At 60.6% G+C, this 27,003-nt stretch overlaps 1 protein-coding gene across 1 annotated transcript; it reads left to right on the top strand.

The window, feature by feature from the left end:
- Positions 1-353: 353 nt before the first annotated feature.
- AQP1 (aquaporin 1 (Colton blood group)) lies at positions 354-9,974 on the top strand. The gene is made up of 4 exons (XM_004606909.2): positions 354-885; positions 8,865-9,029; positions 9,169-9,249; positions 9,765-9,974. The coding sequence occupies exons 1-4, from the start codon at positions 496-498 to the stop codon at positions 9,942-9,944; spliced, it is 816 nt and encodes a 271-aa protein (XP_004606966.1). The 5' UTR covers positions 354-495; the 3' UTR covers positions 9,945-9,974.
- Positions 9,975-27,003: the final 17,029 nt, after the last annotated feature.

Raw genomic sequence — 27,003 nt, 5'->3', positions numbered from 1 at the left:
TGCCAGCTGGTCACTGTGCCTGTTTCCTGGGAGAGCAACGTCCAGCACCGAGTCCACTGCCTTCACTCCGCCCCGTCCAGGGCGGCTGTGCCCGAGGGCGCCCCCTGAGCTTTGCACATGGGGCGGGGCGGGGCAGAGACACCTGAATTTCTCCAGTTCCCTGAAGGGGGTCACTGGGGAGGAATTTCCCAAAGCCTATTAGAGAAGCTGAGGACTGCCTCCTGCCTGCTCCCCAGGCCCGGCTGGGCAGGGCTGAGGGCGGAGGGAGGGACGGGAGGGAGGGAGGGAGGGGAAAGTTGGCAGGCGGCAGTGGAGCCGTGTCTACATCCATCCGCGAGGAGGGCGGGCGGGAGCAAGGAGAGGCCTTCCTCCCTTTGTGCTCCCCCTTCTCTCCTCCCCCCGCCCCCCGGGCCCTATAAATAGGCCCGGCCCGGGCTGTGGCTGAGTGCGAGGTGGGAGTCAGCACAGCGGTCTGCAGCCAAGCCCCTTGCCAGCATGGCCAGCGAGTTCAAGAAGAAGCTGTTCTGGAGGGCCGTGGTGGCCGAGTTCCTGGCCATGATCCTCTTCGTGTTCATCAGCATCGGCTCGGCCCTGGGCTTCCAGTACCCGATGACGGGCAACCAGACGTCAGGTGGAACGCAGGACAACGTGAAGGTGTCGCTGGCCTTCGGGCTGAGCATCGCCACGCTGGCCCAGAGTGTGGGACACATCAGTGGTGCCCACCTCAACCCGGCCGTCACGCTGGGGCTGCTGCTCAGCTGCCAGATCAGCATCCTGCGGGCGCTCCTGTACATCATAGCCCAGTGCGTGGGCGCCATCGTGGCCACCGCCATCCTGTCCGGCATCACCTCCAACCTGCCCAACAACTCTCTGGGCCGCAACGATGTGAGTGGGGCTGGGGGCCTGGAGGGCAGCTGCCAGCCACTGAGCAGACGGGACCCCCGGGTGGGAGCAGAGGCAGGGGCTGGGGGGCAGTGCTCACCCTGCTGCAGCTCAGTCTTGACTGCGAGAATTCTCGGGGGGCCGGGCCCCAGTATTTCAGCGTCCGGCCACTGTCCAGGTGGGGACCCTCGCAGGGAGCTTACAGGGAGCAAGTGTGTGCCTGCAACTGCTGGCCCCTCTCTGGAGGTTCAGCCCTGTAGCCGGGAGCGGGGGCAGCTCTGCCCATCAGCCTGTCCCCAGGTGTGTGAGCCGGTCACACCCACCCCCCTCCGGAGTGGCCCGCACTTTCCCCCAAACTGCCCCAGGAGAAAGTGCTGCTCCCTGGCCCTGGAAACGGAGGGAGATAAGGGCGCAAACAGCTCCCGGCTCTGCAGGTGGTTTCCTGGATGGCCGTGCCGGGTGGGGCCGGACAGCGCTCTCCTCCTGCCCCGGCTCTCCGGCTCTCCTGCTCACTGGCCCCGGGAGGCGTGACCCCGAGGGTCTGGGGGTGTGAAGGGCTGTGTGCCGGGTCGTGGCGGGCCGTGGAGCTTGCGTGAGCTTGGAGGGTCCTGCCAGCGCCTGATTCTGGAAGCGTGTCTGGGGCGGGGGCGAGTGCAGGGCCTGAGTGAACACCCTGTTCCAGCGGGTACGCGCCGTGCCAGGCTGAACGGGGCCCCTGAGCTGGGGGCGCTAATGGGGAGCAGATGTTGGGGGCCCCGTGGCAGCGGCTGAAAAGCATTCCTCCCGGGCCGCTGAGCTCAGCGCATCGCTGCCGGCTCTGTCTGCGTCCGTTGCAGACCTGGGCTTTTCCAGAGCCGCGGCCAAGTGCACACTCAGCAGGGGAGGGCTGGGGTGGGGGGCCGGAGGGGGCCCGGGAAGGACAGCCCCCAGAGAGGACAGCGGCCAGGAGCGGGGCAGCACAGGTGCGGAGAGAAGAGGCAGCCCGCGTGGTGACCGCTGACCCGTGGTGACCGTGCAGGAGCCGCCTGGGGCTCTCCCGCCGATCCCCACTGCTGGCCTCTTGTGGTGCAGACAAAGGTCAGGCTCTGGAGGGCAGCGGGCACGACCCCGCCACGGGGGATTAGCACTTCCGATGTGGCCCGCACACCTCCCCAGACCCCTGCCCCTCGCTGCTGCACGGGATTGAAGATTAGCCCCGCGGGCTGGAGTTTAGACTTTAGTCGGGCGGATGTGGCTGCGTGGGCACCGGGGGCAGCTCCCTCCAGGTCTCCTGGGGAGCCCGGCAGAGGGGCGGGTCCGAGGAGCTTCACTGGGGACGACGAAGGGGCAGAGGCTCCCAGGCCTCAGCGACCCTCTTGGAGCCCCCTGCACCCCGGGGGCCAGGCAAGACAGAGAGGGTCAGCGCTCTTTAACCCCGGGCATCCGTGCTCCTCGCGTGCCACCACCACGCCCTGCCCGCTGCCTCTTGCCTGCTCGGTCTGTTTTCCGAGTCAGCGCGATTGATTCGATTGATTCGCGGGCCAGGCGGCGCAGGGAGTGGGGGTGGAGGGCGGGGGTGGGGGCAGGGGCCGCCCTGGCAGGCAGGCGGGGTGTGAAGTGCTCAAGTCCTGCTTGTGAACTTGTTGAGTTTCCCCGGAGCCCGGGCTTCAAGAGGGGGTGACTTAGGGCTCTTGGGCTCTGGTTATCTCCTGGCCACGCCCCAAGCACCCGGACCTGACTGAGCCGTTATCACCCGACCCAGAGGGCTTGGCTGAGAGGCGGCCAAGGAGCTCCACGTGAGCCCTGGCTCGGAGGGGTCTGGCCTGGGAGCAGGGAAAATGCCGCCGCCCAGCCCCACAGCCCCCGGGAGCGCCCGTCGGACATGGGGGTCGGAAGGGACCTGACGAGGGGCAGAGAGCCCTGTGCCCAGCAGGTGACACACTGTTTCCTCGGCGGCCCCCAGCCCCTGGCCGCACCCCGTCCAGACCAGGGTGGGGCACGCTGTTGGCATAGAGATTCCCACAAAAATAGGGAAAGAAGTGGCAGGAAGTGGTTGGGTGAGTCAGGGGGTGTCCCGGGGGACAGCCTTCTCCTCACTGAGCCCGGCGGTCGGATACGCCCTGCAGAGCCCAGGCTCCGGTCCGCAGGGCCCAGCCTGCAGGGTCCCAGCTAGCTCCGCAGCCCAAGCCCCTTTGGGTAAGGGTGAGGGGTATGAGCGGGGGGGCCATGGGGTCCCGGCCCCATGTGGGACAGGACAAGGCGGTGTGGCTGGGCTCGGGAAGGGGGGGGATCCCGCCTGCCCAGTGGCCTCTGGCTCTTGGCAAGCTGGGAGATAAGGCCCAGCTGGGCACCGTGATAGGGGCAGAGGCGTGCGATAAGGCCGGGGTCATCTCCGACCTCAGAGGCTGGGGCGCAGAAAGGCTTTGGGGAGATGGTGCAGGGGAGCCCTCGGTGAGAAGCTGGCAGGTGGCTCGGGGCTTCCAGCCCCAGAGAGGGGGCGATCAGGGTTCAGGGTCGTGCCTAGCCACCCCAGAGCCCCTCAGTCGAGCAGCCCTCTTTGGGAGTCTCAGCCTGGCTGCTTCAGGGTCCCTGACCTCCGTCTTGCACTGCACCCGATTTCCTCAGTTTCCCCACAGAGCGGGAGGCCCCGCATGTCACTTCCAGGCCTAAGGTTCTGGGCTCCGCCTGTGCTGGGGAGAAGGGTGCCAGGGCGCTCTGAGGCCCGCCCATGCCAGGCTGCCCTGGGCGGGGCTGGGGGCTGAGGGGCGCGTGGTGCCAGCAGGGGTATAATTACTGCTCCGGCCAGCCAGTGGCCAGGCTGCGGTGCACACTTCCTCACCACGGGAAATTCTGACTCCCTGGCTCAGCCCCACCAGTGTCACCCGACCGCGAAACCCCAAGGGGTGGCATGAGGAGGGGATCCAATTTGCCCCCTGCCGCTCACAGCCCCTCTCTCCCCTGGCCAGTTCCAAAGCGAGCTTTTGAGGCGAGTCCGAGTGTGCCGCACTCGGTGGTCTCCGGGCCGTGCCCTGGTGGGGTTCCTTGAGCACTAGCCTGCATGCACTGGACGTCCTCAGCCCCCTGTCCACTGGAATCAGAAACCCCTTCCGGGACAGAGGCACCCCGGGTCTTCCAGCAGACCCCAGGCCTCGTGCTCTGAGGGTGCCAAGGGCGGGACCTCCCTGGCAGCGAGGGCCGAGTCCCAACTCGGCGGGCCTCCCCCCGACCCAGGGCTTCTGACCCGTGAGCGTCTCGGGGGCACCGTGTCTGGGGAGTGAGACCCCAGGACGCTGGAGACGGTGCCGTCCAGCAGTGCACACTTAGGAGGGCAGCATGGGGACAAGGCCTTTCCCTTGGGGAAGAGCTGCCAGGCTGCTGTGAGAAGGTGGCCCTCGGGTCCCTGTGGGCACGTGGCTGGGCAGGGCCCGCGTGTGCCAGGGGCCAGAGCACCTGTGCCCGTGAGGCAGACGTGCCAGCAGCCAGGCAGGAGGAAACCCTGGGCTGAGGGACTCAAGACCCGCTCAGAGCTCACCATGGCTGGCCGTGTCCCACAGGGAGGAATCCCGGGCTGCCCGACCAGGGGGAAACTGAGGCCCAGGCCTGGAGACCCAGATAGGCTGTTCAGTGGGTTATGGCAGGCCAGGGCAGGCCCCAGCCTCCTGACTCCCAGGCTGGGACCCTTGTCATGCCTTAGTCCACACTCACACTCACAGCCACACACTCACAGCCACACACTCACAGATTCACACTCACACTCATAGACACGCACTCACCCACACACTCACACTCACCTACTCACAGACACACACTCACACCCACACACTGACAGCCACACACTCACAACCACACACAGGTACACACACACTGAGACACACACTCAGACACATTCACTCTCACATTCACACACTCACAGACACACACATTCACAACCACACATTCACAGCCACACATTCACTGTCACACTCACAGCCACACACTCACACTCACAGATACACACACACCCACACACACAATCTCACACACATTCACAACTCACATACTCTCATAGACACATACTCACAGACACAAACATACACTTACAACTCATAGACACACACACAATCTCACACACTCAGTCACACAGGTCTCCCACAGGCTCACAAAACACACACTCACACACTGACACAGTCTCACAGTCACACACACCTACACTCTCACACGTGGTCTCACATCCACACTCACACAGGGTCTCATGCACACATTTGCACTACACAGTCACACAGTCTCACATACCGGGGCTCATGCTCATGTCACACACATATGCACTCATAGCCACACATTCATAGTTACACTCACACACTCTCACACAGTCACACATGCTCACCCCACCCACACATTCACATTGAGACACACCTACCCACACACCCACACCCACTGCCACTTATCTACAACTACGCACACACTGTCAGTCACCCATATACCCATAGTCATCCACACACGTGCTCACACCCTCCCAGAGTCATACCTGCTAATCCACACACATGTTCCTACCCATGTTCGCACCCACGTTCACACACACACACACACACACACACACACACACACACACACACAAATGCTCAGAGTCAGCCCCACACGCTGTCCTCCTCGTCCCATCCGCAGCAGGAGTGCAGGGCTGGGGAGGGGGCCTGGGGGCAGGAAGGAGGCTCCCGGGGACTAGGAAAGGAAGGAGGGAGGGAGGCGGAAGCCGGCTTTGTGCATTGTTAGTCTGGGAATTAAAAGGCATCTGGCAGCCACTCAGGGCTCTTCCGACAGCAGCTTTTTCTCTCCCTCCGGGGGTTTCCTTCCACGCACCCCCACCCCCAGGCTGTAGGGGCATCTGTGTATGGAACTCAGGGACACGCCACAGAGCAGACCCATAGCACGAGCCCTGATCCCCCATGTGGTGTCCAGTACCTCCCCCGCATCCCCAGCGTGATGTTCGACACCCCCTCCCCCTCCCCGCGGGACTCCAGAGAGCACTGACGCTTCGATGCTCCTGTCCACTCAGGTTGCTCTGAGTGTCCCTGTGGCCGAGAATGAGGGGTGAGCGCCTTCACTCGCTGGCCATGTGTCCAGCCCCTCGTGTCCAGGTCAGGCCTTCATCCCAGACCTGGCTGCTCAGTGGAGCTGCACTCCAGCTCTCCGACAGACGTTTCGTTGGGTTATTCCAGACGGAGCCTCTTGGTGTCCACACTCAGCCCCGTGGGAGCAGACACCCTAAGCCCTATCTACAAAGACACCCAGGGGTGCACAGAGCTGCTGGTACCCAGAAGCGGGTGCACCCCTGAGCCTCCACTTGGAGCACTGGCTGTGGAGGCAGGAGGAGGGGGCTTCCTCTCTGCTCTTTCAGTTCGCGCTTCAGAGCAGGTGCTCAAGCCAGAGCCAGTGACGTCTCCTGAGCCCCGAGCCACCGAGGCCGGGCCACCGGGGGAGCCGGACCAAGTTGGGGTTCTGGTTCTTGACTGGCCTGTTCGTGGGCAGCAGAGAAGGCTCAAGGTCTGTTGCCCAGAGAGGTCAGCCCTGCACTGAGGCTGAGCTGGTGGCTCTTGGTCCAGCTCCTGCTGGAAGCAGCCGTAGGTGGGGTCTGTGGGTAGCCAGTCCCTCGGCTCCTGGATAGCCAGGGCAGCAGAGCTGGGCTAGGGACCTGGTTTTCAAGTCCCCTCTCTGGGCCATGTCCTCTGCTGGCATCCATCACCCGTCACTCACGTATGTAACAAATGTATTCACATGATGAAGATGCAGCGGTCAGCCCACACTAGAACGAATCAACCAACCCTGGTCCAGGGTGCACCCCCGAGACAGCTGGTCATGGAGGGGGTGGAAATGCTAGAAAATGAGCATCCTTCTGGACTCCCCCCTCCCCCGCCCTGATGCCACAAAATAGGGCCACTTCCGGGTGAGAGTATAGAGCAGAGAGACCTCCCAGCCTGTCCTCAGCCTGGGGGCTGAGAGGGCTCTGTCCCCACAGGCTCAGGACATGTGGGAATGGAGAACAGGTGAGATCCCGATCGGGGACCCTGCTCTGGCCGTGCGTGGCCCTCAGTGGGCTGGGTAGCTGGACGGAGAGTTCGCGTCTTGGAGGGGAGGTGCAGATTCTTCTGCCAGTTTCCACTTATTTTTGCAGAAATGACGGCCATCTACTATTTGTGTTGTCCCGCATCTGTGACCTATCAGTCTTGGGCTGGGCACAGCTAGCTGGGGATAGGCCAGCCAACTCTTGTTTTTGTAAAAAATAATAAGTGATCACAACTTGAATTGGCCCTGGTTCAGCAATTGTGGGGCCTTCTTGTGGTCAAGAATACCGAATACCAGGCTTTAATTTGGAACTTGCTCTTTGCTGGCCACCCAGTTCCAACAGACTTTTTAACCACCCCTTCCAAATTTGAATTATCAAGTTTTCCCAGATGTAAGGAGTAAGTTCTTTGGCATGCGAGGGGGGGTGGGGGAGTGGGTGATGACTAGACATGAGAGCCATCGGGTTGGGGCGCAGGGTGGAGCACTTCCTGGAGGAGGGGGTAAGGGTGTTGGAGAGGGTGTCAAGGGCTTCTCAATCTTAGGAGGGAGCGTCTGGCAGGCCCTTAGGGCGGGCAGTGGCCACCCCTCCCTTCCAGGACTCAGTGCTGGGCACAGTCTCTGCTCCTGCTCTTGCTGGCCCTGGGCAAGGCAGGAAGTGGGCACTCAGGAGGGGCTGAGAGAGGTGGGGGCTGACAGCTGGGGGCCAAGGGTGCAGGTATCCTGCCAGCCAGCGCGTCTCCATCTCCACGGGGTACCCTCGGAGCACACGGGAAAGCCAACAGGCGTGAGCCCGCCGGCCGGGACCCACACCTCAGCCTCCCTGTAGAGTCCGTGGACGGTGAGATCTGTCTCACAGCTGGGGAAACTGAGGCCCTCGGCAGGCGGGGAGCGAGAACTGACACCTGATGGGCAGGGAAGGACTGGGGTCCGAACGTGAAGAGCCGGGGCGCTGGCCAGGGCTGTGGGCAGAGGGAGGGCTGCGGTCTGGGGTCTGCAGGAAAGGCCGGAGCTGGGGCCGGGTCTGCCCGGGAGGGATGTGAGTCACTCTCCCTGGCAGGCTGTGGACAAAGGCGGGAAGAGAATTGTTCTCCTAGGAAGGCCCCGTGTGCTTGAAAGGCAGCAAGGAAGGCCCCCGGCCCAGGCCCTGCAGGGAGCCCCACGCTGCTGCCGGGAGGTCTGCACCCCCACAGCCCTGCTGGGCACGACCACGAGTGGCACCTTTGGGTGCACGCCTCCCTCTGTGCCTGGGCCCACCTGGGCTCTGGGACCCCGACACGGGACGAGGGGCGGAAGTGCGGGAGGGCCTGGGGAGGGTCTGCCTGGGGCAGGAGCTGGGAGGCTGAGACGGGCGCAGCTCCCCGTTCACTTCTTTTTCCATGAGTCACGCTTCTAAAAGTGGCCCGGGAGTAAGTGGCAGCCAGAGACGGGGAAGGGCCCCAGTGGCCTGAGAGGGAGGGGACCTGGGGACAGACAGATGGACAGGCAGAGGCGGAGGGAAGCAGGAGAGGCAGGGAGGAAAGGCTGGGCCCAACTTCTGGAGATTTGCTGTTTTTATCCGAGGGCCTCAGGGCTGACTCCCAGCTCTGTGCTCAGGGATTGCTCCTGGGGGGCGCAGAAAGGAGACCTTCGGTGGTGCCAGGGTGGAGCCCGGGTCAGCCACGTGCAAGGCCAGCGCCCACCTGCTGCTCCAGCACCCACAGCCTTGGGGTTTTAGAAGAAGCAGCAGGTGGTGTTCTGGACTGTTCTGGACTGTTCTGGAATGTTCTGGGCTCTCGGCTGGGCTCTCCCTCCACTGCCTTCTCCTCCCAATGAGCGCCTTGCCAACTCCCTGGCCACGGGCCTTGCTACCCTTGGGGTGCCCTGGCCTGGCTGTCGGGGGAGCTGAGGCCCGTAGGGGAGAGGGAGCAGGGCTGTGGGGCCTGGCAGGGAGGGCTTTGCTCACTGCCCTCTGCCCCTCTCCCCTGCAGCTGGCCGGGGGTGTGAACTCGGGCCAAGGACTCGGCATTGAGATCATCGCCACCCTCCAGCTGGTGCTCTGTGTGCTGGCCACCACTGACCGCAGGCGCCGCGACCTCGGGGGCTCGGCGCCCCTGGCCATCGGCCTGTCTGTGGCCCTGGGACACCTGCTGGCTGTGAGTAGGGCCCGGGGAGGGTGGTCGGGAAGCTGGGGGCATGGGGGGGGGGGTTGGAGCGGGGGCTGGGGCGGCGTGCTGCCCCAGGAGGGTCTCTCTGGGACTGACTGCCCCCTCTCCGCCTCCCGGCTTCTCCCAGATTGACTACACCGGCTGCGGCATCAACCCCGCCCGCTCCTTTGGCTCCTCCGTGATCACGCACAACTTCAGCAACCACTGGGTGAGTCCCGGCACCGCCAGCTGCCCCTTCCCCACAGCAAGCTGGCCGCAGGGCCCGCTCACACCTGCCCAGCGGAGGGGGGAGTCTGAGTACAGGCGCTGCCGTCAGGGTGCAGCTCTGCGGGCGCAGCTGCCGGCCCCTGGGCGCCCGTCCTGGGCTGCGGACTCGGTAGGGGTCTCCGCGCTCTGTGGCCTCTGCGCCAGGAAGCCCCCTCGTTCATCAGATGGATCTGGTTCTCCCACAGGGGGCGGGTGGGCCTGGGCCTTTCAGGAGGGCGGACAGTGGGGGTCCTAGGCCACCTTTTCTCACCCCCCTGCGGGCCCCCTGGATACTCTAGGAGGACACAGATGGAAGTCGCGCGTAAATGGGGACGACGATGGGAGGCACGGGAAGGAAACCTGGCCGGAGGGAGGCCGAGGGCGCGGGGGGCGGGGCTGTCGCGGGGGAGGGGGGCGGGGCAGTGCCGGGGAGCCCCGGGGAGGCCCCTCTGAGCCGCCTGCTTGCTCCCTTTGCAGATTTTCTGGGTGGGGCCGTTCATCGGGGCCGCCCTGGCCGTGCTCATCTACGACTTCATCCTGGCGCCGCGCAGCAGCGACCTCACCGACCGCGTGAAGGTGTGGACCAGCGGCCAGGTGGAGGAGTACGACCTGGACGCCGACGACGTCAACGCCAGGGTGGAGATGAAGCCCAAATAGAGGGGTGGGCCGAGCGGGGGGCGGGGCGGGGCGGGCGGAGGGCAGGGCTGCCGTGCTACCCTATCGCAGACACGGCAGGCGAGCAAAGTCACTTCCCACGTGCGCCCCGGCCCCGGGGCCCTTTCTGTCACTCTCTTTCTCTTTCTTCCCGGGAACCCAGAGGGACCTGCACCTGCTCTCGGAGGAGGTGACAGCCAGGGAGTGGCCCGCACCGTCCCCTCCCTCCCACGGAGTGTGGGAGGAGGCCCCTGCCCCTGCGCTGGAGTCCCTGCACACACGCCCCGAGGCCCTGCCATGGCCCCCTCTGGGGCCCTGTGTGGAACGACCAGGGGCCGGGAGAGCCTGACAGCCTGGGAGCCCCCCACCTCCCTGGGATTCTGGAAGCTCAGGCTGCAGGGGAGTGAGACAGCTCAGACCCCAGGGGCCTGGGGAGGGGAAGGAGGTGGGGCGGTCCGGGGTCCCCACAAAGCCGGTCATTTGGAGGCAGCTTCTCTGAGCACCCACTTTCTGTTCCACGGGGCTCTTCCCTCCAGGTCCTCCAGCTGGGGCGGGCACGGGTTGCTGGGTGGGGGGCTCCTGAGGAGCTGCTTACTAAGGTTGAGGACAGGTGACGGAGAGGCGTGCGATGTGTCTGCTGGACTATTCGGGTGGGCGGCTTTGCTAGAGGGGTGTCAGCTGCGCCCCACCCTGCACCCCACTAATTCCTGGAAGCATTTGGGGCAGCTGAGTGGACTGCACAGGGCCCAGCCGACCCTTCTCAGAGAATCCTGAGGGGCCTCGGCCTGGGTCTGTGGGGCCGCTCCGCCCAGGGCCATCCGGGGCAGCTGTTAGGACGTGGGGACACGCAGGCCTGGGTGGGCAGCTAGACTCACGTGGGAGCGAGGTCTGGGGTCTGTGCCCACACGGGGGCTCCAGACCCCAACAGAGAAGGAAGCGGGGCCAGGGCCATTTCTGGGATGTAGGCTGGTGGCCACAACCTGTCTCTGCTCGTCCCTGAGCTGGGGTGGCCCCTGAGGGCTTCTCTGTTTCTGCCCGGGCAGGGCAGGGGCTGGGTGGGCTGGGCCTCTCCTGCCTGGCTGGCGGCTGTGCCCCAGGACCTGCTTCTGTCTGCTCTGCATGTGTCTCTTTGGACCTGGAATTTATTATATGTTAAGAAAATAAAATGACTGCAAGGTCTCTGGGCTGCCCGTGTGTTCTCTCTTGGCTGGGCCCGGCTTCCCACACGGGGCTCAGGGCGGAGACACAGGGACCGGGCTGAGGGGGACATCACTGCCCCCAGCCAGGAGTCCTGGGATGGGTGGGGGTGGACACAACTCCCTGAGAGGGGCGCAGGGTCCTGCCGCTCGGGGGGCTCAGATGTCCAGGGGCATGGGGCACCCAGCCTGAGGAGGTGGGATGCCCGCAACCCTCCATCCACATCCTGTGAGCCCAACCCTGCACCGCCCTGGCCCGCCCCAGCCGCACCCACGGGCTCTGCACACGCCGCCCTCAGCCCTCAGCTGGCTGGGAAGGACCCACGGGACTGAACAGCGACACCAAGGGGGGTTTCAGGGGGTGATGCCGGCGGTGCTTCTGCTCTGAACGCCCCCACATAGTGCAGGGGGCCTTCCCAGGTGGGGAGGGATGCTCTGTCCATCCATCGGTCCATCCTGCCCTTCCTCCTGCCTTCAGGGTGGGTGCTTGGAGCCTCCCTACGTGTGACCTCCCCTAGGGATGGGGCACAGCAGGCGAGTGTCGGGAGCCAGAGGAGGGGCCGGGACCACAACAGACGCGCCTCTGGCTGAGCTGAGCCCCCTGCACCCCACAGACTGGGGAGACGCCGGAACCACCCGGAGTCTGGGGCTCAGGGACCCTCAAACATCTGGAAATCTCCAGGCCGGGGCAGCCGTGGGTATGCAGGAAAGGTAGGGGAGGGGCTGGCCCCTGACCCAGCACCAGGGGACGGCGTCCTCACCCCCGTATGTGGGTCACCCCGACCCCCTCGGTCTCCTCCCTGTGCACAGGCTGGCAGGACTAGGGGTATCCTCCTGGTGGGTCCTCGTCTGCCCCACTCCCTGGAGGGGAAGCCCTCTCAGCTCTGTCCTGGGCAGCCCTCAGCCGGCCCCCTAGAGCAGAGCCGCCCTCCTGCACGGTCGGGCATCTCTTGGGAACCCCACGTGCCTGTCTCAGGGGCCCTGGGCAGCCAGCCTCATCTCAGCAAGTTCGACATGGGCCTCGGTGGGGACAAGCGGGTCCTGGAGCAGTGGACTTGGGCGAGGCCTTGCGGCCAGCAGGCAGCAACTGTGAGATTGGGGCCTGGGCTGTCTGGATTCCCAGACACGGCTCTGTCTCCGGATGGTGGCGGCTCATTTTGTCATGCCCACCACGAGCGAGGGCTGTGCACGCAGGGTGAGCTGGATGCAGGAGACGCCTCTAGGCCGGGGTCGTGCCTACCCCCTGCACACGTGTCTGCTGGGACCCAAGGGTGCTGGCACAAGCAGCTACCCTCTGGCACCCTCCGGGCTGCCTGCTCCTCTCTCTGGAAGAAGCCTCCTCCCGCAGCTGCAGGAGGTGCCCTCTCTCTCGGGCTGGGGCGGGGGAGAGGGCTGCGCTGCCCCCTGAGGCCTAATAATGCCCCACGCAGGCTCTCATGCGTCCACTTGGGCCTGGAAGAGGCGGCAGCCCTGGCACCGAGATTCCCTCCCGACTCCCAGAGCCCCAGTGGCTGGCTGCATGAGCCCCCCAGCTCTGCTTACCGAGGGCGAGGTTCTCGGGGCCTTTGGAAACAACCAGAGCCCTGGCCTGTATTGTCCCTCAGACATTAGCAGTCAGTAAATTTCCCGGAAGCTGCCCCAGCCCAGTCAGATGACCACATGTGGGGGGCCTTGGTGTGGGGGAGGGGGGTCACCTGTCCCTCTGGCTGAGTCCCTGCTTGGTTCATGCAGCGACTCACCACCTCCACTGAACTCCCCCCTTGTTTCCGGGTGGCTCCTGGGACTGACCCAGCTGGTCAGCAAGGCCATGCCTTGCACGCAGCCTGCGAGGAAACAGGGTGTAATCCAGCAGCCACTGACCCCTCGAGTATTCATCTCTCCATTAAACTCACGGAAGCAAAAAGTTCCACAACGGCCCCACCTGTGCTAGGTGTCTAAGGAATCCTGGCGGCCTTGCCTGAGTCCCCGAGTCCTCTTGTGAGCGTGCGGAGGATGCTGGGTCACACAGACATGCCCTTTGGCAGCCGACCTGTGACCTCCAGTCATGCTTGGTCTCTGGCCCTGCAGGGTCCTGATGCTTGGGGGACCCCCACCTCCCTTTGACTGTCCTGCTTCTGCTCCGGGTCCAGGGAACTGTCTCCCTCACAGCCCAGAGAGTTAGTGAGAGGCCGATGAGAGAAGAAGTGGCCGCTCGGGACTATGTCGGGGAAACCAACAGTGAAGCGCAGCCAAACCCCAGTGTCACTGGCATTCTCGGTGCCAAAGTCCTGTGGCCCGGGAGGGCCTGGGCGCGGGCGGCTCAGGCAGCCATTCGCTGCCTGCTGTCTGGGCAGGGACTCAGCAGAGATGGGGCGCAGGTGGCCCACCGTGCCTTTGGATGCCCAGCCTGCCGGGAGCTGGCCTGGAAAAGCCCCAGAGGTGCTGGTGCCGGGGTCCCGCCTGCAGCGTGCCTGGCCACGTGCGACCCATTCGGATTTTTCCATGGTGCTGGCAGGGCAGAGCCTCATGGGTCGGGAGCCGCTGAAGGAGGGGATGGGGATTAATGTTTTATGGACTGGCCACTGGGCAGGGTGCCTTGTTTTCTTTAGGTTTAGAACACAATGAGGACGATGAGAGGAATTTGCTGTCCCTGGGGCCCCGGGCAGGCCACCGTGGGGGCCAGTGCCCAGGATCCACAGCGGGTGGTGTTTACTGTCCTTGGTGCCAAAGAGGGTGCCGCAGAGGTCGGGGTGGCCGGTGAGGCCCCCACTGTCCTCAGAGCTGGTGGGCAGGGCGCTGGCAGCGCTGGTCTGCTCAGATGACCCCACCTCGCTCCAGGACCACCACATGCCCTGTACGGGGGTCTGGCGTGTGTCTGCTCTCTGCAGTGTGTCATGGGGAGTGGACGGTGGCTGTGAGTCACCTGCAGCTGCACGGGTCACTACGTCTCCTCCGTCCCTCAGACGCTCCAATGCTCCCTCTCTTCTGAATCCTGTAAGGTCCTCTCCCTGACCCTCGGCCTGGCCTCTGCTACCTGGCCCCACCTCAGCCATCTTGGGCCTTTGGCAGCCCGCTCCTTGCTCTTTTTCTTCTTCTTCTTCTTTTTTTTTTTTTTTTTTTTTTTGCTTTTTGGGTCACACCTGGCTATGCACAGGGGTTACTCCTGACTCTGCACTCAGGAATTACTCCTGGTGGTGCTCAGGGGACCATATGGGATGCTGGGATTTGAACCCGGGTTGGCCGCATGCAAGGGAACCGCCCTACCCTCTGTGCTATCACTCCAGCCCCTCCTTGCTCTTTTTCTTTTCTCTTTCTTTCTTTCTTTCTTTCTTTCTTTCTTTCTTTCTTTCTTTCTTTCTTTCTTTCTTTCTTTCTTTCTTTCTTTCTTCCTTCCTTCCTTCCTTCCTTCCTTCCTTCCTTTCTTTCTTTCTTTCTTTCTTTCTTTCTTTCTTTCTTTCTTTCTTTCTTTCTTTCTTTCTTTCTTTCTTTCTTTCTTTCTTTCTTCCTTTTTCTGCTGCTGCTCAGGGCTTACTCTTGGTCCTGTGCTCAGGGATCACTGCTGGGACCTTATGAGGTGCCGGGGATCGAAGTGAGTGCAAGGTTGTGAACCCTGCCCACTGTGCTATCTCTCTGGCCCCTACAGCTCAGCCACCCAGGCTCACCCAGTTTCCTGTGTACAGTCACGGGGAAAATCTTTATAGCTGATGTTCTTGCCACCTGAGTCCATCATACATTTTGCATGATGATGAGAAGGAAAAAAACTGAGTTCAAATAGACATGTGAAATGTGTGTCCAGTAAGGCCTGTGCACATGTGTGCCACATGTGTGTGTGCACACATGTGTGTGGGTGCACGTGTACGTGTGTTTATGTGTGTGTTTATGTGTGTGTGTTTATGTGTGCACGTGCATGCATGTGCGCATATGTGTGCATGTGGAGGGTGCATGTGTTCATGTGTGTGTGCACACGTGTGTGCATGTTGGGGGGTGCATGTGTGCATGTGCTTGTATGTGTGTGTGAATCCTGGAGAGGTCCTTATCCCGCAACACTGTACTTGGACTCCTCCCTAGAACTTTCCAGTGAGCCTCCCTTGAAGGAGATGCTGCAGTTCGTGTCTGCACACAGATACTGGTCCCGCCAGCCCGTGACTAATCCCTGACACGTAGCCAAGGCTGGAGGCCCATGCCCTGGCCACAGCCGTGAGGCTTGAAGGAAATGACCCACCTCCATCCTGGGAACCGGCCTGCCCTGGTGTGGACCATGAGCCTGAGAGGCCTGGCTGGCTGGCACTCAGGAGGACCCCGGGGGCGGCAATTTCCACCAGTTACCAGCCAGGCAAAGAGTTAGGAGTTGGAGAGAGAAACGTGTTGTCTTTGGGGGGGTGGGAGGGAGAGGGCGTGTGGAGGGGGGAACAGAGACTCCAGTGAGTCTGGCCCTAAGTTTAATTTACCCTCCACCAATCTGATGAAGACGAGCAAGTCCTCGGGGCTGGGGGCGGAACAGCCCTCCTGGTGTCAGACCCTCAGGCTGGTGCCCAGAGCCTCCTCCTCAAAATTCAGCTCAGAATTTCCATAATGCAACCTAAGTGGGTGTGAATGAGTAACTCTTGCTTTTAAGGAACACAAGTAGGAGAGCAGAACTAGTGAGGCTCAGGGAGCCAGCGCAAGGAGACCCAGCGCTCGAGAGTGGAGCTGGGACAGCGCGGACCGTCTCCTGCTGGCGCCTGCATGTTCTGAGTGTCCCGGGGAGGGTGTTTGCGGGTCCGCGGGGGTGGTATGTGACTGGACGGCATGTGTGGGGGCTGAGGCGAGGGAGGGGGCGGTGTTTTGTGGGGGAGTTTGGGGAGAGCGTTTGTTCATTCACGGGGGTGACTGCAGCCCTCAGTCTGGGCATGTCTGGAGCAGCCTGGGACCCCCCCAGGGCCTGCTGGGGGCCCCCAACCCAGCCCACGGGGATGTGCCCAGCTCACACTGTTGGCGTATTTGTTCACGCTTCACGGAGCCCTCCCTTGCCCGGGCCGGAGGCTGGCATCCGCCAAGGCTCCTGGGGTCCAGCAGTGCACAGGGTGGGGTGGCGCCTCTGCCAGGACCCGGTGGCCGCCCCCTTCTCCCTGCAGGGCTCCCCAGCGCAGAGCGCGCGAGGCGGGGTTGTTTTTGTGAGACGTCTAATAAACTCCACCTTTGATAAGGATGCTGGCAAGCCCCTCTGCCCGGAGTCTGCTCCCGGGAGGAGGAAGGCCTGGGGAGGTCGGCCGCGGCAGGGGCGGGGGGTGGGGGGTGCTGTTGTTCTCGCATCTCAGCACACGTGGACTGAGGCTGGACCTGGGGGTGCCTCTCCTGCGGCAGGGGACACAGGCCCCTTCATCGCCGCCCTGCACGTGCCGGGTCAAGCGCCCAGAGCTCAGAGTGGAGTTTGGACGGATGACGGGCACTCCGGCCCCTACCGCCTTCCTGGGCTCCGCAGGGAAGACAGGGGGCCTGGGAGCGCATTTCGGGACCTGCACCCCTGGTCCCGGCCCCTCTGGGCCCCACGAGTGGCCTCCGCTCCTGGCAGACTTGGCGAGACACCTGCTCCCAGCTGTGGGGCCCCGGGCCCTGCAAGAGCCACTGTCCAACTGTTCGTGCCGTTCTCGGCCACAGATGCGCCTGGATCGTGACCCGTGGCCGCGCACCTTCCATCCGAGACGAACTCCAAGAATTTCTACAGCTGGCAGAGACCTGCAGGGCGGGGCAGGAGGCTGCTTCTGCCTCCAGGAATGTGGGGCCCATGGCCTGCGTTCCAGAACATTCTGAACGCTCGCAGCTCCCTGCCCACTTTAGTCCTTGGCCCTAAGTGTGAAGTCCTCCTGAGTGCCCTCAAGGTGCTCTGAGGGAAAAACTGACCCAAGTCTGGCCCAGCGATCCTCTCCCACAGATGCCAGCCACGTGTCTGGGCGAGACCCGAGGGGGGGGGGGCGTGGGGGCACTGCCCGGGTGACCTCAGCAGAGAGAGCACACAGCTCCAGGAGCCACGGGCCGCTCCTCAGGGGGGGATGAGACAAGTCCTGGAAACCTGCATCTTCCCCTCCAGTCCCATCTCGGGGAGCTCGGGGCAGTCCTGGCCCCAACAACAGCCCCTCCCTGGTTCCCCGAGGGTCCCATCATTCACTGACCCGCCACAGAGCACTCGGGAACTGACTTTCTCCATGACACGCTTGGGCAGTGCTGGTGAGGCACTCTTGGGCCCTCTGACCCAAACTCTCTGGGGGCAGAGGGCGGCCGTGAGACACCGGGGCAGAGAGAGGTGTCCCAGGTGAGGTGCTGGGAGGGGAGGCAGGTAAGGAGTGCACGAGACGGGGCCAAGGGGAGAGGACCCATGAAGGATAGAGATAGTCACGGGGATGGAGAGAGCAGAGGGCTAAGGCACTCGCCTTGCTTGTACCTGATCCTGGTTCTACCCTCAGCACCATATATGGTCCCCAAGGCCTGCATTACCAGGCATGGCCCCAAAATCGAAGAGGAAGAGCAGAAGAAAGGAAGAAGAAAGGAAGGAAGGGAGGGAGGAAGGGAGGAATGAAGGAGGGAAGGAAGGAAGGAAGGAAGGAAGGAAGGAAGGAAGGAAGGAAGGAAGGAAGGAAGGAAGGAAGGAAGGAAGGGAGGGAGGGAGGGAGGGAGGGAGGGAGGAAGGAAGGAAAGAAAGGAGGGAGGGAGGGAAGAAGGGAAGGAGGGAGGGAAGAAGGGAGGGAGGGAGGAAGGAAGGAAGGAAGGAAGGAAGGAAGGAGGAAAGGAAGGGAGGAAGGAAGGGAGGGAGGAAGGAAGGGAGAAAGGGAGGAGAAAGGGAAGGTAGGAAGGAGAAAACATTAGAAAACAAAGAGAAAGAAAGCTACAGGGGCCAGAGAGATAGCACAGTGGGTAGGGTGTTTGCCTTACATGTGGCTGACCCAGGTTTGATCCCCGGCACCCCGTATAGACCCCTGAGCACCCCAAGAGTGATTCCTGAGCACAGAGCTGGGAATAACCCCTGAGCATTGCCAGGAGTGACCCCAAAATAAAACAAACAAAAAACAAAAAGAAAAGAGAAGGAGAGGAGAGAGAGAGCTCACAGCGGGCGCCTGGGGCGGGGCAGGGTGGGGCGGCGCGGGGCGGGTGGCCTCCCTCCGGGGACTCCCCACGGCTGGTCTGTCCTGCCACCCTGGGGAGCTGCTCTGTGATGGAGGCCCGGCCCCCGTGGGGAGTGGGTGTGGGCAGCTGAGCTCCTGCTGGTCCTGGGTGGTCCCTGGCGTCCCGACAGAAGGCAGCAGCCAGGGGTGGGCTGGGGGCGTGGCGCCCGGCATCTCCGAGAGCCCCTGAATAGGAGGGTGGGAAGTCGGCCGGCGGAGAGGCTCAGGACCCCCGTGGCCAGTGGTCACGGTCCACCCTGCCGCGGCCTCCAGAGGAGACACTGGGCTTGCTTCTGTCCCTCGGTTCCAGAGTCCCCCTGCCTCGAGCCGGGCCTGCGGAGGGCACGGTGCCCCCTTCCTCCTCCTCCTCCTCCTCCTCCTCTCTGCCTGCCAGCCCCCAGGCCCCCCGCCCCCCCCCCCCCCCCGTTCCCGCTCATCCCGGAGCTCCTCGGAGCTGAAACGCTATCCTGGGCCCACTGCGCCCCTCCCTGTCGCACCTGGGGACCCGCAGAGCAGGTTCTGGGACTGGGGGCTCCTTAGCCAGACTTGAGGGCGGGGAGGGGGTTCTGTTTGTGGGCGTGTCTGGGAGAACCCTGTCTGTGGGTGGGATACGATACAGTGCTCACGCATGACAAGGGTGACCAGGGCAAAGCCGGGCCTGAGAGAGCTGGACCCCCTGCCTGGTGACCAGACCCTGGCCTCTTGACCATGGCCCCCGCAGCCTGGCCCTGGCTCCCGCAGGCTGACCCTGGTCCCCACAGGCTAACCCTGGTCCCTTTAGCCTTACCCTGGCCCCTGCAGCCTGGCCCAGACCCTCTGCAGTGGGGCTCAGGTTGTCCCCAGCTTTGGCTGCCTCTCCCCGGGTCATATGCCAGCCTTTCCTTTCTCACACAAAGGCCGGGGAGATTTTAGGCAATCTAGAACTTTCTTAAGCTTGAAGGTCCTGCTCCCTGTCCGAGTTGTGATTCTCTGGCTTGCCCAGGTGCCCCTACCCAGAGGCCGGGAGACATGGGTGGAACAGGGCGGCAGAAGGGTGTGGGCAGGCACCGAGCGCTGGGCAGTTCCTGGCTCAGGGACCCTGGGGTTTGGAGATGGGACGTCCCTCAGGGTGGCCGGTGCAGGGGCCTGGGGACCCCACGCACAGCCTGTCACACCTCCTGCCTTCCTTGGCAGGAAACACTGCCTAGGTGGGGGCTCCTGCTTGTTCCCTGGAGACGCAGAAGCAGCGAACAAGCAGAGGGCGTGGGCAGTTTAGGGGTGGGGCTGGGAGACCCCCAGGGCTGCGCGGGGCGGGCTCCAGAGGCAGGCTGGGCAAGGCCGTCATCTCCCCACTGGCCGCTGGGCCTGGGCAGATCAGAGGCCAGCGCTGCTGTCCTTGTGTGCCGGGGAGCTTACCCACAGCAAGGGGCCACAGAGGGAATTCCATGCTCTTTTGTTTTCTTTTCATCTGGTCCCCTCCCTGCAGAGCTTGGTCCAGGGGAGGCGACCCAGTAGGGCTGGACAGGGTAGGGGTAGAAATCGGAGCCACCTGGAGACTCTCTCCTGGCCCCAAACCCAGCCTTTAAATGCAGACTGCCCCCTAGTCCGGAGGGGTTCAGCAGAGCACCCCTGAGCTCTGCTGGCCCTGACCACTCCCTGTTCCCTGGGGACTGAGGTCGCCCGAAGTCAGGGGAAGCAGCTGAAGTTTGGACAAACAGGACAGGCAGGGACACTGACCATGTGGTTTATGCATACGGGGGGGCCCGGGCGGGGCCCTTCTGGGGGTGGAGACGGAAGCGCAGGGCGGGGTCAGAAGGCTGTCGGGGCTTATCATTGTGACGCCCCGCCCTGGGACCCCAGGCCAGGCCCTCTCGGGAGGGTGACCCCTCACCTGCACCCCCGACCACATCCCGGGCCCAGGCTCTGCAGGGACTCGAGCCCAGCCCCAGGTCTGCCCATCAAGGAGCAGCTGGCCAACGGAGAGAGGGGAGGGCCATAGGAGGGAGAGGGCCGAGTAGTGGGAGCCGGGGGTGGGGGGTGTCGTGTCTGCCTGGGACACGTGGGCGTCTCCCGTCCTGCCTGTGCCAGCGTGTCTCAGTCTTTATTACATGAAAAACAGCTTATCTGGGTCTGGGCGGTGGCTCGAGGGCTGGAGTTCCAGCTGGGCAGCTGGGGACCCAAGGCTGCACCTCTGGCTCCCTGGGGTATCCAAGTCTAATAGGCCATTGTCACTTATCCCAGCAGAGGACAGCGGGGCTCCGGGGGCAGGGTGCTGTGAGGGTCGGCACCAAGGGCGGGCCTCAGTGTCCTCCTCCGCCGACAGGCAGAAGCTCCCGCGTGTCTGTGCTGGCCAAGGGCTGGCCTGGCGGGTGCTCGGAGTGGTCACTGCAGGGCTTGAGGACACTATAAAGCCGACATTCCAAGAATATCCCGCCCGGCCCTTTGCAGCTGGGCGCGCGGCCCCTGGAGGTCTCTGCTCTCTGGAGACCCCTCGGGCGTGTCTGCTCTGCCGACTCCTGTTGCATTCCCTTGCTCCAATGAAACAAGCGTTTCCGGCACATGGAGAGACTGAGTGTCGGGGCCCCTGCGAGCCCAGGAGGGCCCCTTTCTCTCGGACCCTGACGGTGGTCCTGGCTGCCGCCTGCACCCAGGGCTCACTGCTCACGCGCGACCAGCCTCTCCCCGCCTCTCGTGGCCTCCTCGCCTGTAGAGTGCCACACTGTGGAGTGCCACACGAGCCACACATGGCTGCCAGCGCTCGCCGGCCACTTCTGTTCCCGACTCCCTGCCCTGCCACCACCAACAGCACCCTGCGCCCCGCCGGGAACAGTCCCAGGCCCGGCCTCCACTGCTGTGGAAGGAACAGCCACCCAGCTTGGCTTCCTGCTGGCTGTGTGACTCTGGCTGGACCTCCTGCCCTCTCTGGGCCTCCATCTCCACCCCTGCTAGGAGAGTGGGAAAGTGATGCCCCTGCCCTGCAGTGCTTTTCCTCATCAGGAAAGGCTGGGGGCGTGGGGAGGTGAGCCAGACTTAGAACACGTGTGTGCACGCGTGCGCGCGCGCGCATGTGTGTGTATGTGTGTGTGTGTGTGTGTGTGTGTGTGTGTGTGGTGTGTGCGTGCTGCCCTCCCTTTCCCTCTAGCCCGTGGGGACCGTCCCCCGTCCTCTGGACTCTGCCCGGCAGTGGAGTGGGTGTCTAACAGCCCCTTCTGTCCTCAGACGCCACCGGCACTGCTCTGTGATTCTCAGCATCTGCGGCCACTCGGACCCAGCCGCCCGGCCTCCTGGGGCTGGGGCTCCAGCCCCTCCTTCTTTCTGCCCAACAGGAGCCGCCTGGGACAGCTGTGAAGCCCGGCTCCGGCTCCGGCAGAGAGCAAAGTCCGCGGCGCAGTGGAAGGTCTGTGAAGAAACCAGTTGTCCGTGCACATATCAAAGCACCTTCTTGGGCTGCAGGAAAACAAAGTGTGACATTGTTCTGCTCGGCCTGGCGGAAGGCCAGCCCCGCGCCCGCCATCGCACACCCCCGCCAGGCCCCTCGAGCAGGACCCCCGGCCTCAGAGAGTCGCCTAAGAGGCTTATCCAGAAGCCAGCGCGCCCTCGAGCCCAGGGAGGCTAAGCGGCTCTGTGAGCGGACGCCAAGGACGCCCTCCTGCCCCGACCTCAGCCCGGCCTGCCCCGCACCCCATGCCAGCCTGACAGCCCAGAGAGACGGCAGGCCGGGCTCTGCCCTGGATGGAGGCCTCCCCCCAGCCTGCACTAGGCACTGCCCAGGGCGTGTGGGGCCCCCCTGCGGAGCCCTGGCTGAGAGAATGAACTTCTCCCACGCAATCCCCATGGGGCCGGCTGCCTTGCTGGCCGTTCCTGCCTCCAAGACACGGACAGAGTTGGCGAGCACGGAGAGGGGAACTCTCTGGCCTTGTCCAAGTGCCCTCTGCTCCCTGCCCAGGAGAAAGAGAGAGAGGAGAGAGGGGGAGGAGGAAAGAGAGAGGGAGAGAGGAAAAGAGGGAGGGAGAGAGAGAGTGAGAGAAAGAGGAAAGAGAGAGGAGAAAGAGGGAGAGAGCAAGAGAGAATGAGAGAAAGGAGACAGAGAGAGGAGAGACAGGGAGAGAGAGGAGAGAGAGAGGAGAGAGAGAGGAGAGAGCGAGGAGAGAGCGAGGAGAGAGTGAGAGACAGGAAAGAGAGGAGAAAGGGAGAGAGGGGGAGGAGCGCAAGATAGGAGAGAGGGAGAGAGAGGAGAGGGAGAGAGGGAGCGATAGAGAAAGGCATATCAGAACTCTGGGCTCACTAGTCCTGTGTATCAGCTTCCTGGGACAGGGTGAAGACCCTCCTGGTTCCTGTCACACCCCCAGCCCCAACCTCTCCCAGCAGCTGCTGGGAAGGAAGAGGCTGCGATTGCTGGATAAGACCACAAGGGGGCAGCAGACACAGGCAAGCAAACCCAATAGTTTCTGGTGCCCCCAGATTTTATATGCCAAAATATATTTTAATTTAAAAAAATTCCATAAGCAGTTTCTTTCTACTAAAAATCTATTTATTTTAAGTCAGCCCTAGGAATATGAATTTACTATAATAAATTTCATACATTTAGGGATGGGCTGGAGTGATAGCACAGCAGGTAGGGTGTTTGCTTTGCACGTGGTCGACCCGGCTTTGATTCCTCCGTCCCTCTCGGAGAGCTCAGCAAACTACCAAGACTATCCCACCCGCACGGCAGAGCCTGGCAAGCTACTCGTGGTGTATTCAATATGCCAAAAACAGTAATAGCAAGTCTACAATGGAGATGTTACTGGTGCCCGCTCGAGCAAATCCATGAACAATGGGACAACAGTGCTACAGTGCTACATTTAGGGATGCAATTTGATGAATGTGGTGGAAAAATGTGTACAATAATGTCATGCCATCACAGTCCCTATGTGGGACAGTTTGGGAATTCCCAGTGTTCCCTCCTGCCCTTCTGAAACCCATTCCAAGCACTGACTCTGGACCCTGGGAATCTCATTGGTTTCTAGAATTTCATAAAGATGGACTCATACTGTAAAGAGTTTAGTTTGATTTTTTTCCCCACCTAAAATAATGCTCTTGAGGTTCACTCCTGTTGTGTGTATGAATAATTTGTTCTTTTCTCTACTACAAGGTAGAATTCTGAGTCATGCATATCCCAGAATTGCTGATGGTATGAAGGGAGGCTATACTTCTCCAACCTGGGTTGTTATATCAATTAATCCCAGTGGAAATTTGGTTACGATTCTTTGTGTGTGAAGCTGCAGAGACAGCAAAGGGGTCAAGGCACTTGCCCCGCTGGTCAGGCCAGTTCGATCCCCAGCACCACATATGGTCCCCCGAGCCTTCCAGGAGTGATCCCTGAGCACAGAGCCAGGGAGCTCTGAGCTGGGTGTGGCCCCCAAACCAAACCAAAACAAAGCCTTTGTGTGAAGAAATGTTTAGACTTCTCTTGGGCAAATGCTTGGAAGTGTGGCTATTGGATGAATACCTGCATATTTAATTTCCATTTGCAACTGCCCAATTGATTTTCTTGCAGTGGCTTCACTATTCCGCATTCCCACCAGCGATGCGGAGAGTTCCAGGGCTTCCTCGTCCTTGCCAAGACAGCTGTTATCAGCTTTTTAGCTTTTAGCTTTGTGGTGGGAGTAGCGATACTTCGAGATGAACTTGAATTTCTGTAATGACCAGTAATGTTAGTGCCTTTAAATGTGCTTATTTGCCTTCCCTGTCTTCTTCAGTCAAGTGGCACTTGAACCCTTCATCACTCTTTTAAAATCAGGGTGTTTCCGTATTACTAAGCTGTGGGAAATTCTTTGTCCGTGCTAGCTAACAAGTCTTTCATAAGTTCTGTGTGCTAGATTTTCTTCACTTGCTATCTTACCTTTTCTATTTAAAAATTAAGCTCTGTCTCTTTTTTAGCTTTTGATTCAAAGATCATTTTAGACTTCTAGGACAATTGTGAAGATAGTCCAGAGAAAGCCCCTGACATCTGCCAAAGCCAGGGCACACCCAGCAGGCCCCAGCCCCGTGGCACAATGAAGATGCCACTGATGTCTTTTCAGGGTCTTGTGGGCAGACTGAGTTTCCTGTCATGTCCCCTGTCATCTCTTTTTTTTTTGGGGGGGGGGTCACACCCGGCGATGCTCAGGGCTGACTCCTGGCTCTGCATTCAGGAATCACTCCTGGCAGTGCTCAGGGGGACCCTATGGGATGCGGGGGATTGAACCCGGGTTGGCCACATGCAAGGCAAACTCCCTCCCTGCTGTGCTATCACTCCAGCCCCACCTATTGCGTGTCTCAACGGCAGCCTGTCCTTGGTCCTCTGGGGCTCGTTGGTCCCTTCTCTCTCAGACAGCTGTGGGGCTTTTGCAATGACACCTTACTACAAGGAGCACCACCTCAGTGCAGAGCCTTCCTGGGGCCGGAAATCCTTACTGGGTGGGGCTTGGGGGTGTTGCATTTTCCTACACTATATTCCCCTTTTTCAAATAATGAAAGTTTGGGAGAGTATGTTGAAATGAACTTGGTTTTATTTTTTTCCCCTTAAGTGTTTGCATTTGTTGGTGAATTTACCTATGACAATATAGAATTGTTCCACAAATAGTGCTGAAACAATTGAACATCTAGACACAAATATCTAGGCGTGGAGGGACATGAAGCTCTAACTCAGTGTAGATCACAGAGCAGCATTCAGGCTTCTGGTCTTAAACCACCTGGAAAAAAGTGTAAGAAATAAATTGTGGGGCTGGAGAAACAGTACAGCAGGTAAGGCCCTGGCCTTGCAGGGAGCCCACTCAGGTTCAATCCTGACACTCCATATGGCCCCTGAGCCCTGCCAGGAGTGACTCCTGAGCACAGAGCTGGGAGTAAGCCCTGAGCACTGCTGGGTGTGGCCCCCAAATAAAACATAACAGAGAAACAAAAAAGATCTCCTTATTTCAGATGTTGCAAAAGGCTTGTCAGCTCTGATACTAAAAGCACATCAGTTTTTTAAAACCTCCCTAAGTTAGACTTTATTATCACTTAAAACTTTTGCTCTGGAAGAGAAGCAAAATAAATTGCCACACACTGGGAATAAATATTCTCAAATCACAGATTTTATAAAGCAGTTATACCTAGAACATATACAGGACACTTAAGAGCCACGAATAAGAAAACAAATAATGCAATGTTTTTTTTTTCTTAATGGACAAGTCACTTCACCAAAGAAGGTCTACAAACAGCAAATGACGCCTGAAAAGTTTCTTAATGTCATTAATCATCATGGAAATGCAAATTAAAACCACAGTTTCAAACCACAAACTGTACTCATATGAGGTTGTTAATATTTTAAAACTCACAGAGCCAAGGGGTTGCAAAGACTCAGAGTGACAGGAATTTTTGTATATGCTGCTGAGAATGTAAAGTGGTATGACGACTTCGGAAAATAGTTTATTTAACAGATTCTTTTAAAGTTAAACATACACTTACCTTTAATCCTACTCCCAGGTATTTGCCCAATTGAACTGGCCACTTGAATTCAACACACATACACACACACACACACACACACACACTCACACTCACACACGCGCGCATGCGTGTGTGCTTGCATGCTTAATAACAACTTTGTTTATAACCACCAAAAATCTATAATTGACTTACATGTCCTTCCACTAACTGTGATTCATTCACACAATAGATCATTTCTCAGCCAAACACGGAATGGGTTATTGATGCAGGGAATGATATGAATGAATTGTCAATGTACTCTGATACATAAAAGAAGTCAAACCCAGAAGACCCCATTACACACTGCAGTATTCTGCTAGTCTGACTTGCTAGGAAAGGCAAAACTCTAGGGACAGAAAACAGATCAGTATTCTAGAACTGTGTGTGAGAAAAAAACGTTAGATGACAAAGGGGTAGCTTGTGGCCCCAGCGGGAGGGCCAGGAAACTCTTCTGTGAGTGATGCGGTTTTGGGTATATGATTCCGTGCATTTCTCAAATCCCAAAGAACTAACCGCCGCAAGCATGATTGGCACTGTGTGGAAATAGCTGGAGAGACCAAGCAGGATGTGGGGCCTGCCAGGGTGGAACGCAGACTAGGCCAGGGGGCTACTCTCCTGGGGGCTGAGGGGAGGGAGCCTGGGCACTCGGGTGGAGGATGAGTCTGTGCACAAGCCCAGAGTCTCTCTGGTCAGTTTGTTTTTCACAAAGGCACGGCTTCAGAGATAGAGCAAGTATGAAGATACTTGGCGTGGATAGGAGGGAGGAATGGTTAGAGATAGTAAGATCCAAAAAAAGATTCTGCTAGTGGGAGTCAAAGAAGTTATAGATAAATCAAGAAAAAACAGACTGGACACAAAGCTGGACTCGGGCCACTGATATTAGGATAAAACTGCTTTAAAGAGAGGGGGGTGGGGGAGCAGAGCTAGCACAGGGGTAGGGAGTTTGCTTTACATATAGCCTACCCTGGTTGGATCCCTGGCACCCCACTTCCACATATGGTTCCCTGAGCACCTTCTGGGGTGGCCTCTGCGCATAGATTCAGAAGCAATCCCAGAGCACCACCAGTGTGGCTCAAAAACAACAGGAGAGAGAGGAGGAGGGGGAGAGAAAGGCAAACAGGATGAGACATGGGCAAATAGATGCATACGTGCAGACACACACACACACACACACACACACACACACACACCCCTCTGCATGTATGTCCGCACAGCACACACATGCTGCTCAGGGATGCTCCTGTATTTGCTCCTTCTCTCCCCCAGAGAGCCGAGATA

The sequence above is a fragment of the Sorex araneus genome, chromosome 1, assembly GCF_027595985.1.
Source record: "Sorex araneus isolate mSorAra2 chromosome 1, mSorAra2.pri, whole genome shotgun sequence".
Lineage (NCBI taxonomy): Eukaryota > Metazoa > Chordata > Mammalia > Eulipotyphla > Soricidae > Sorex > Sorex araneus.
The sequence above is the reverse complement of the archived record's forward strand: the minus strand, read 5'-3'. Positions and strand labels throughout refer to the sequence as shown.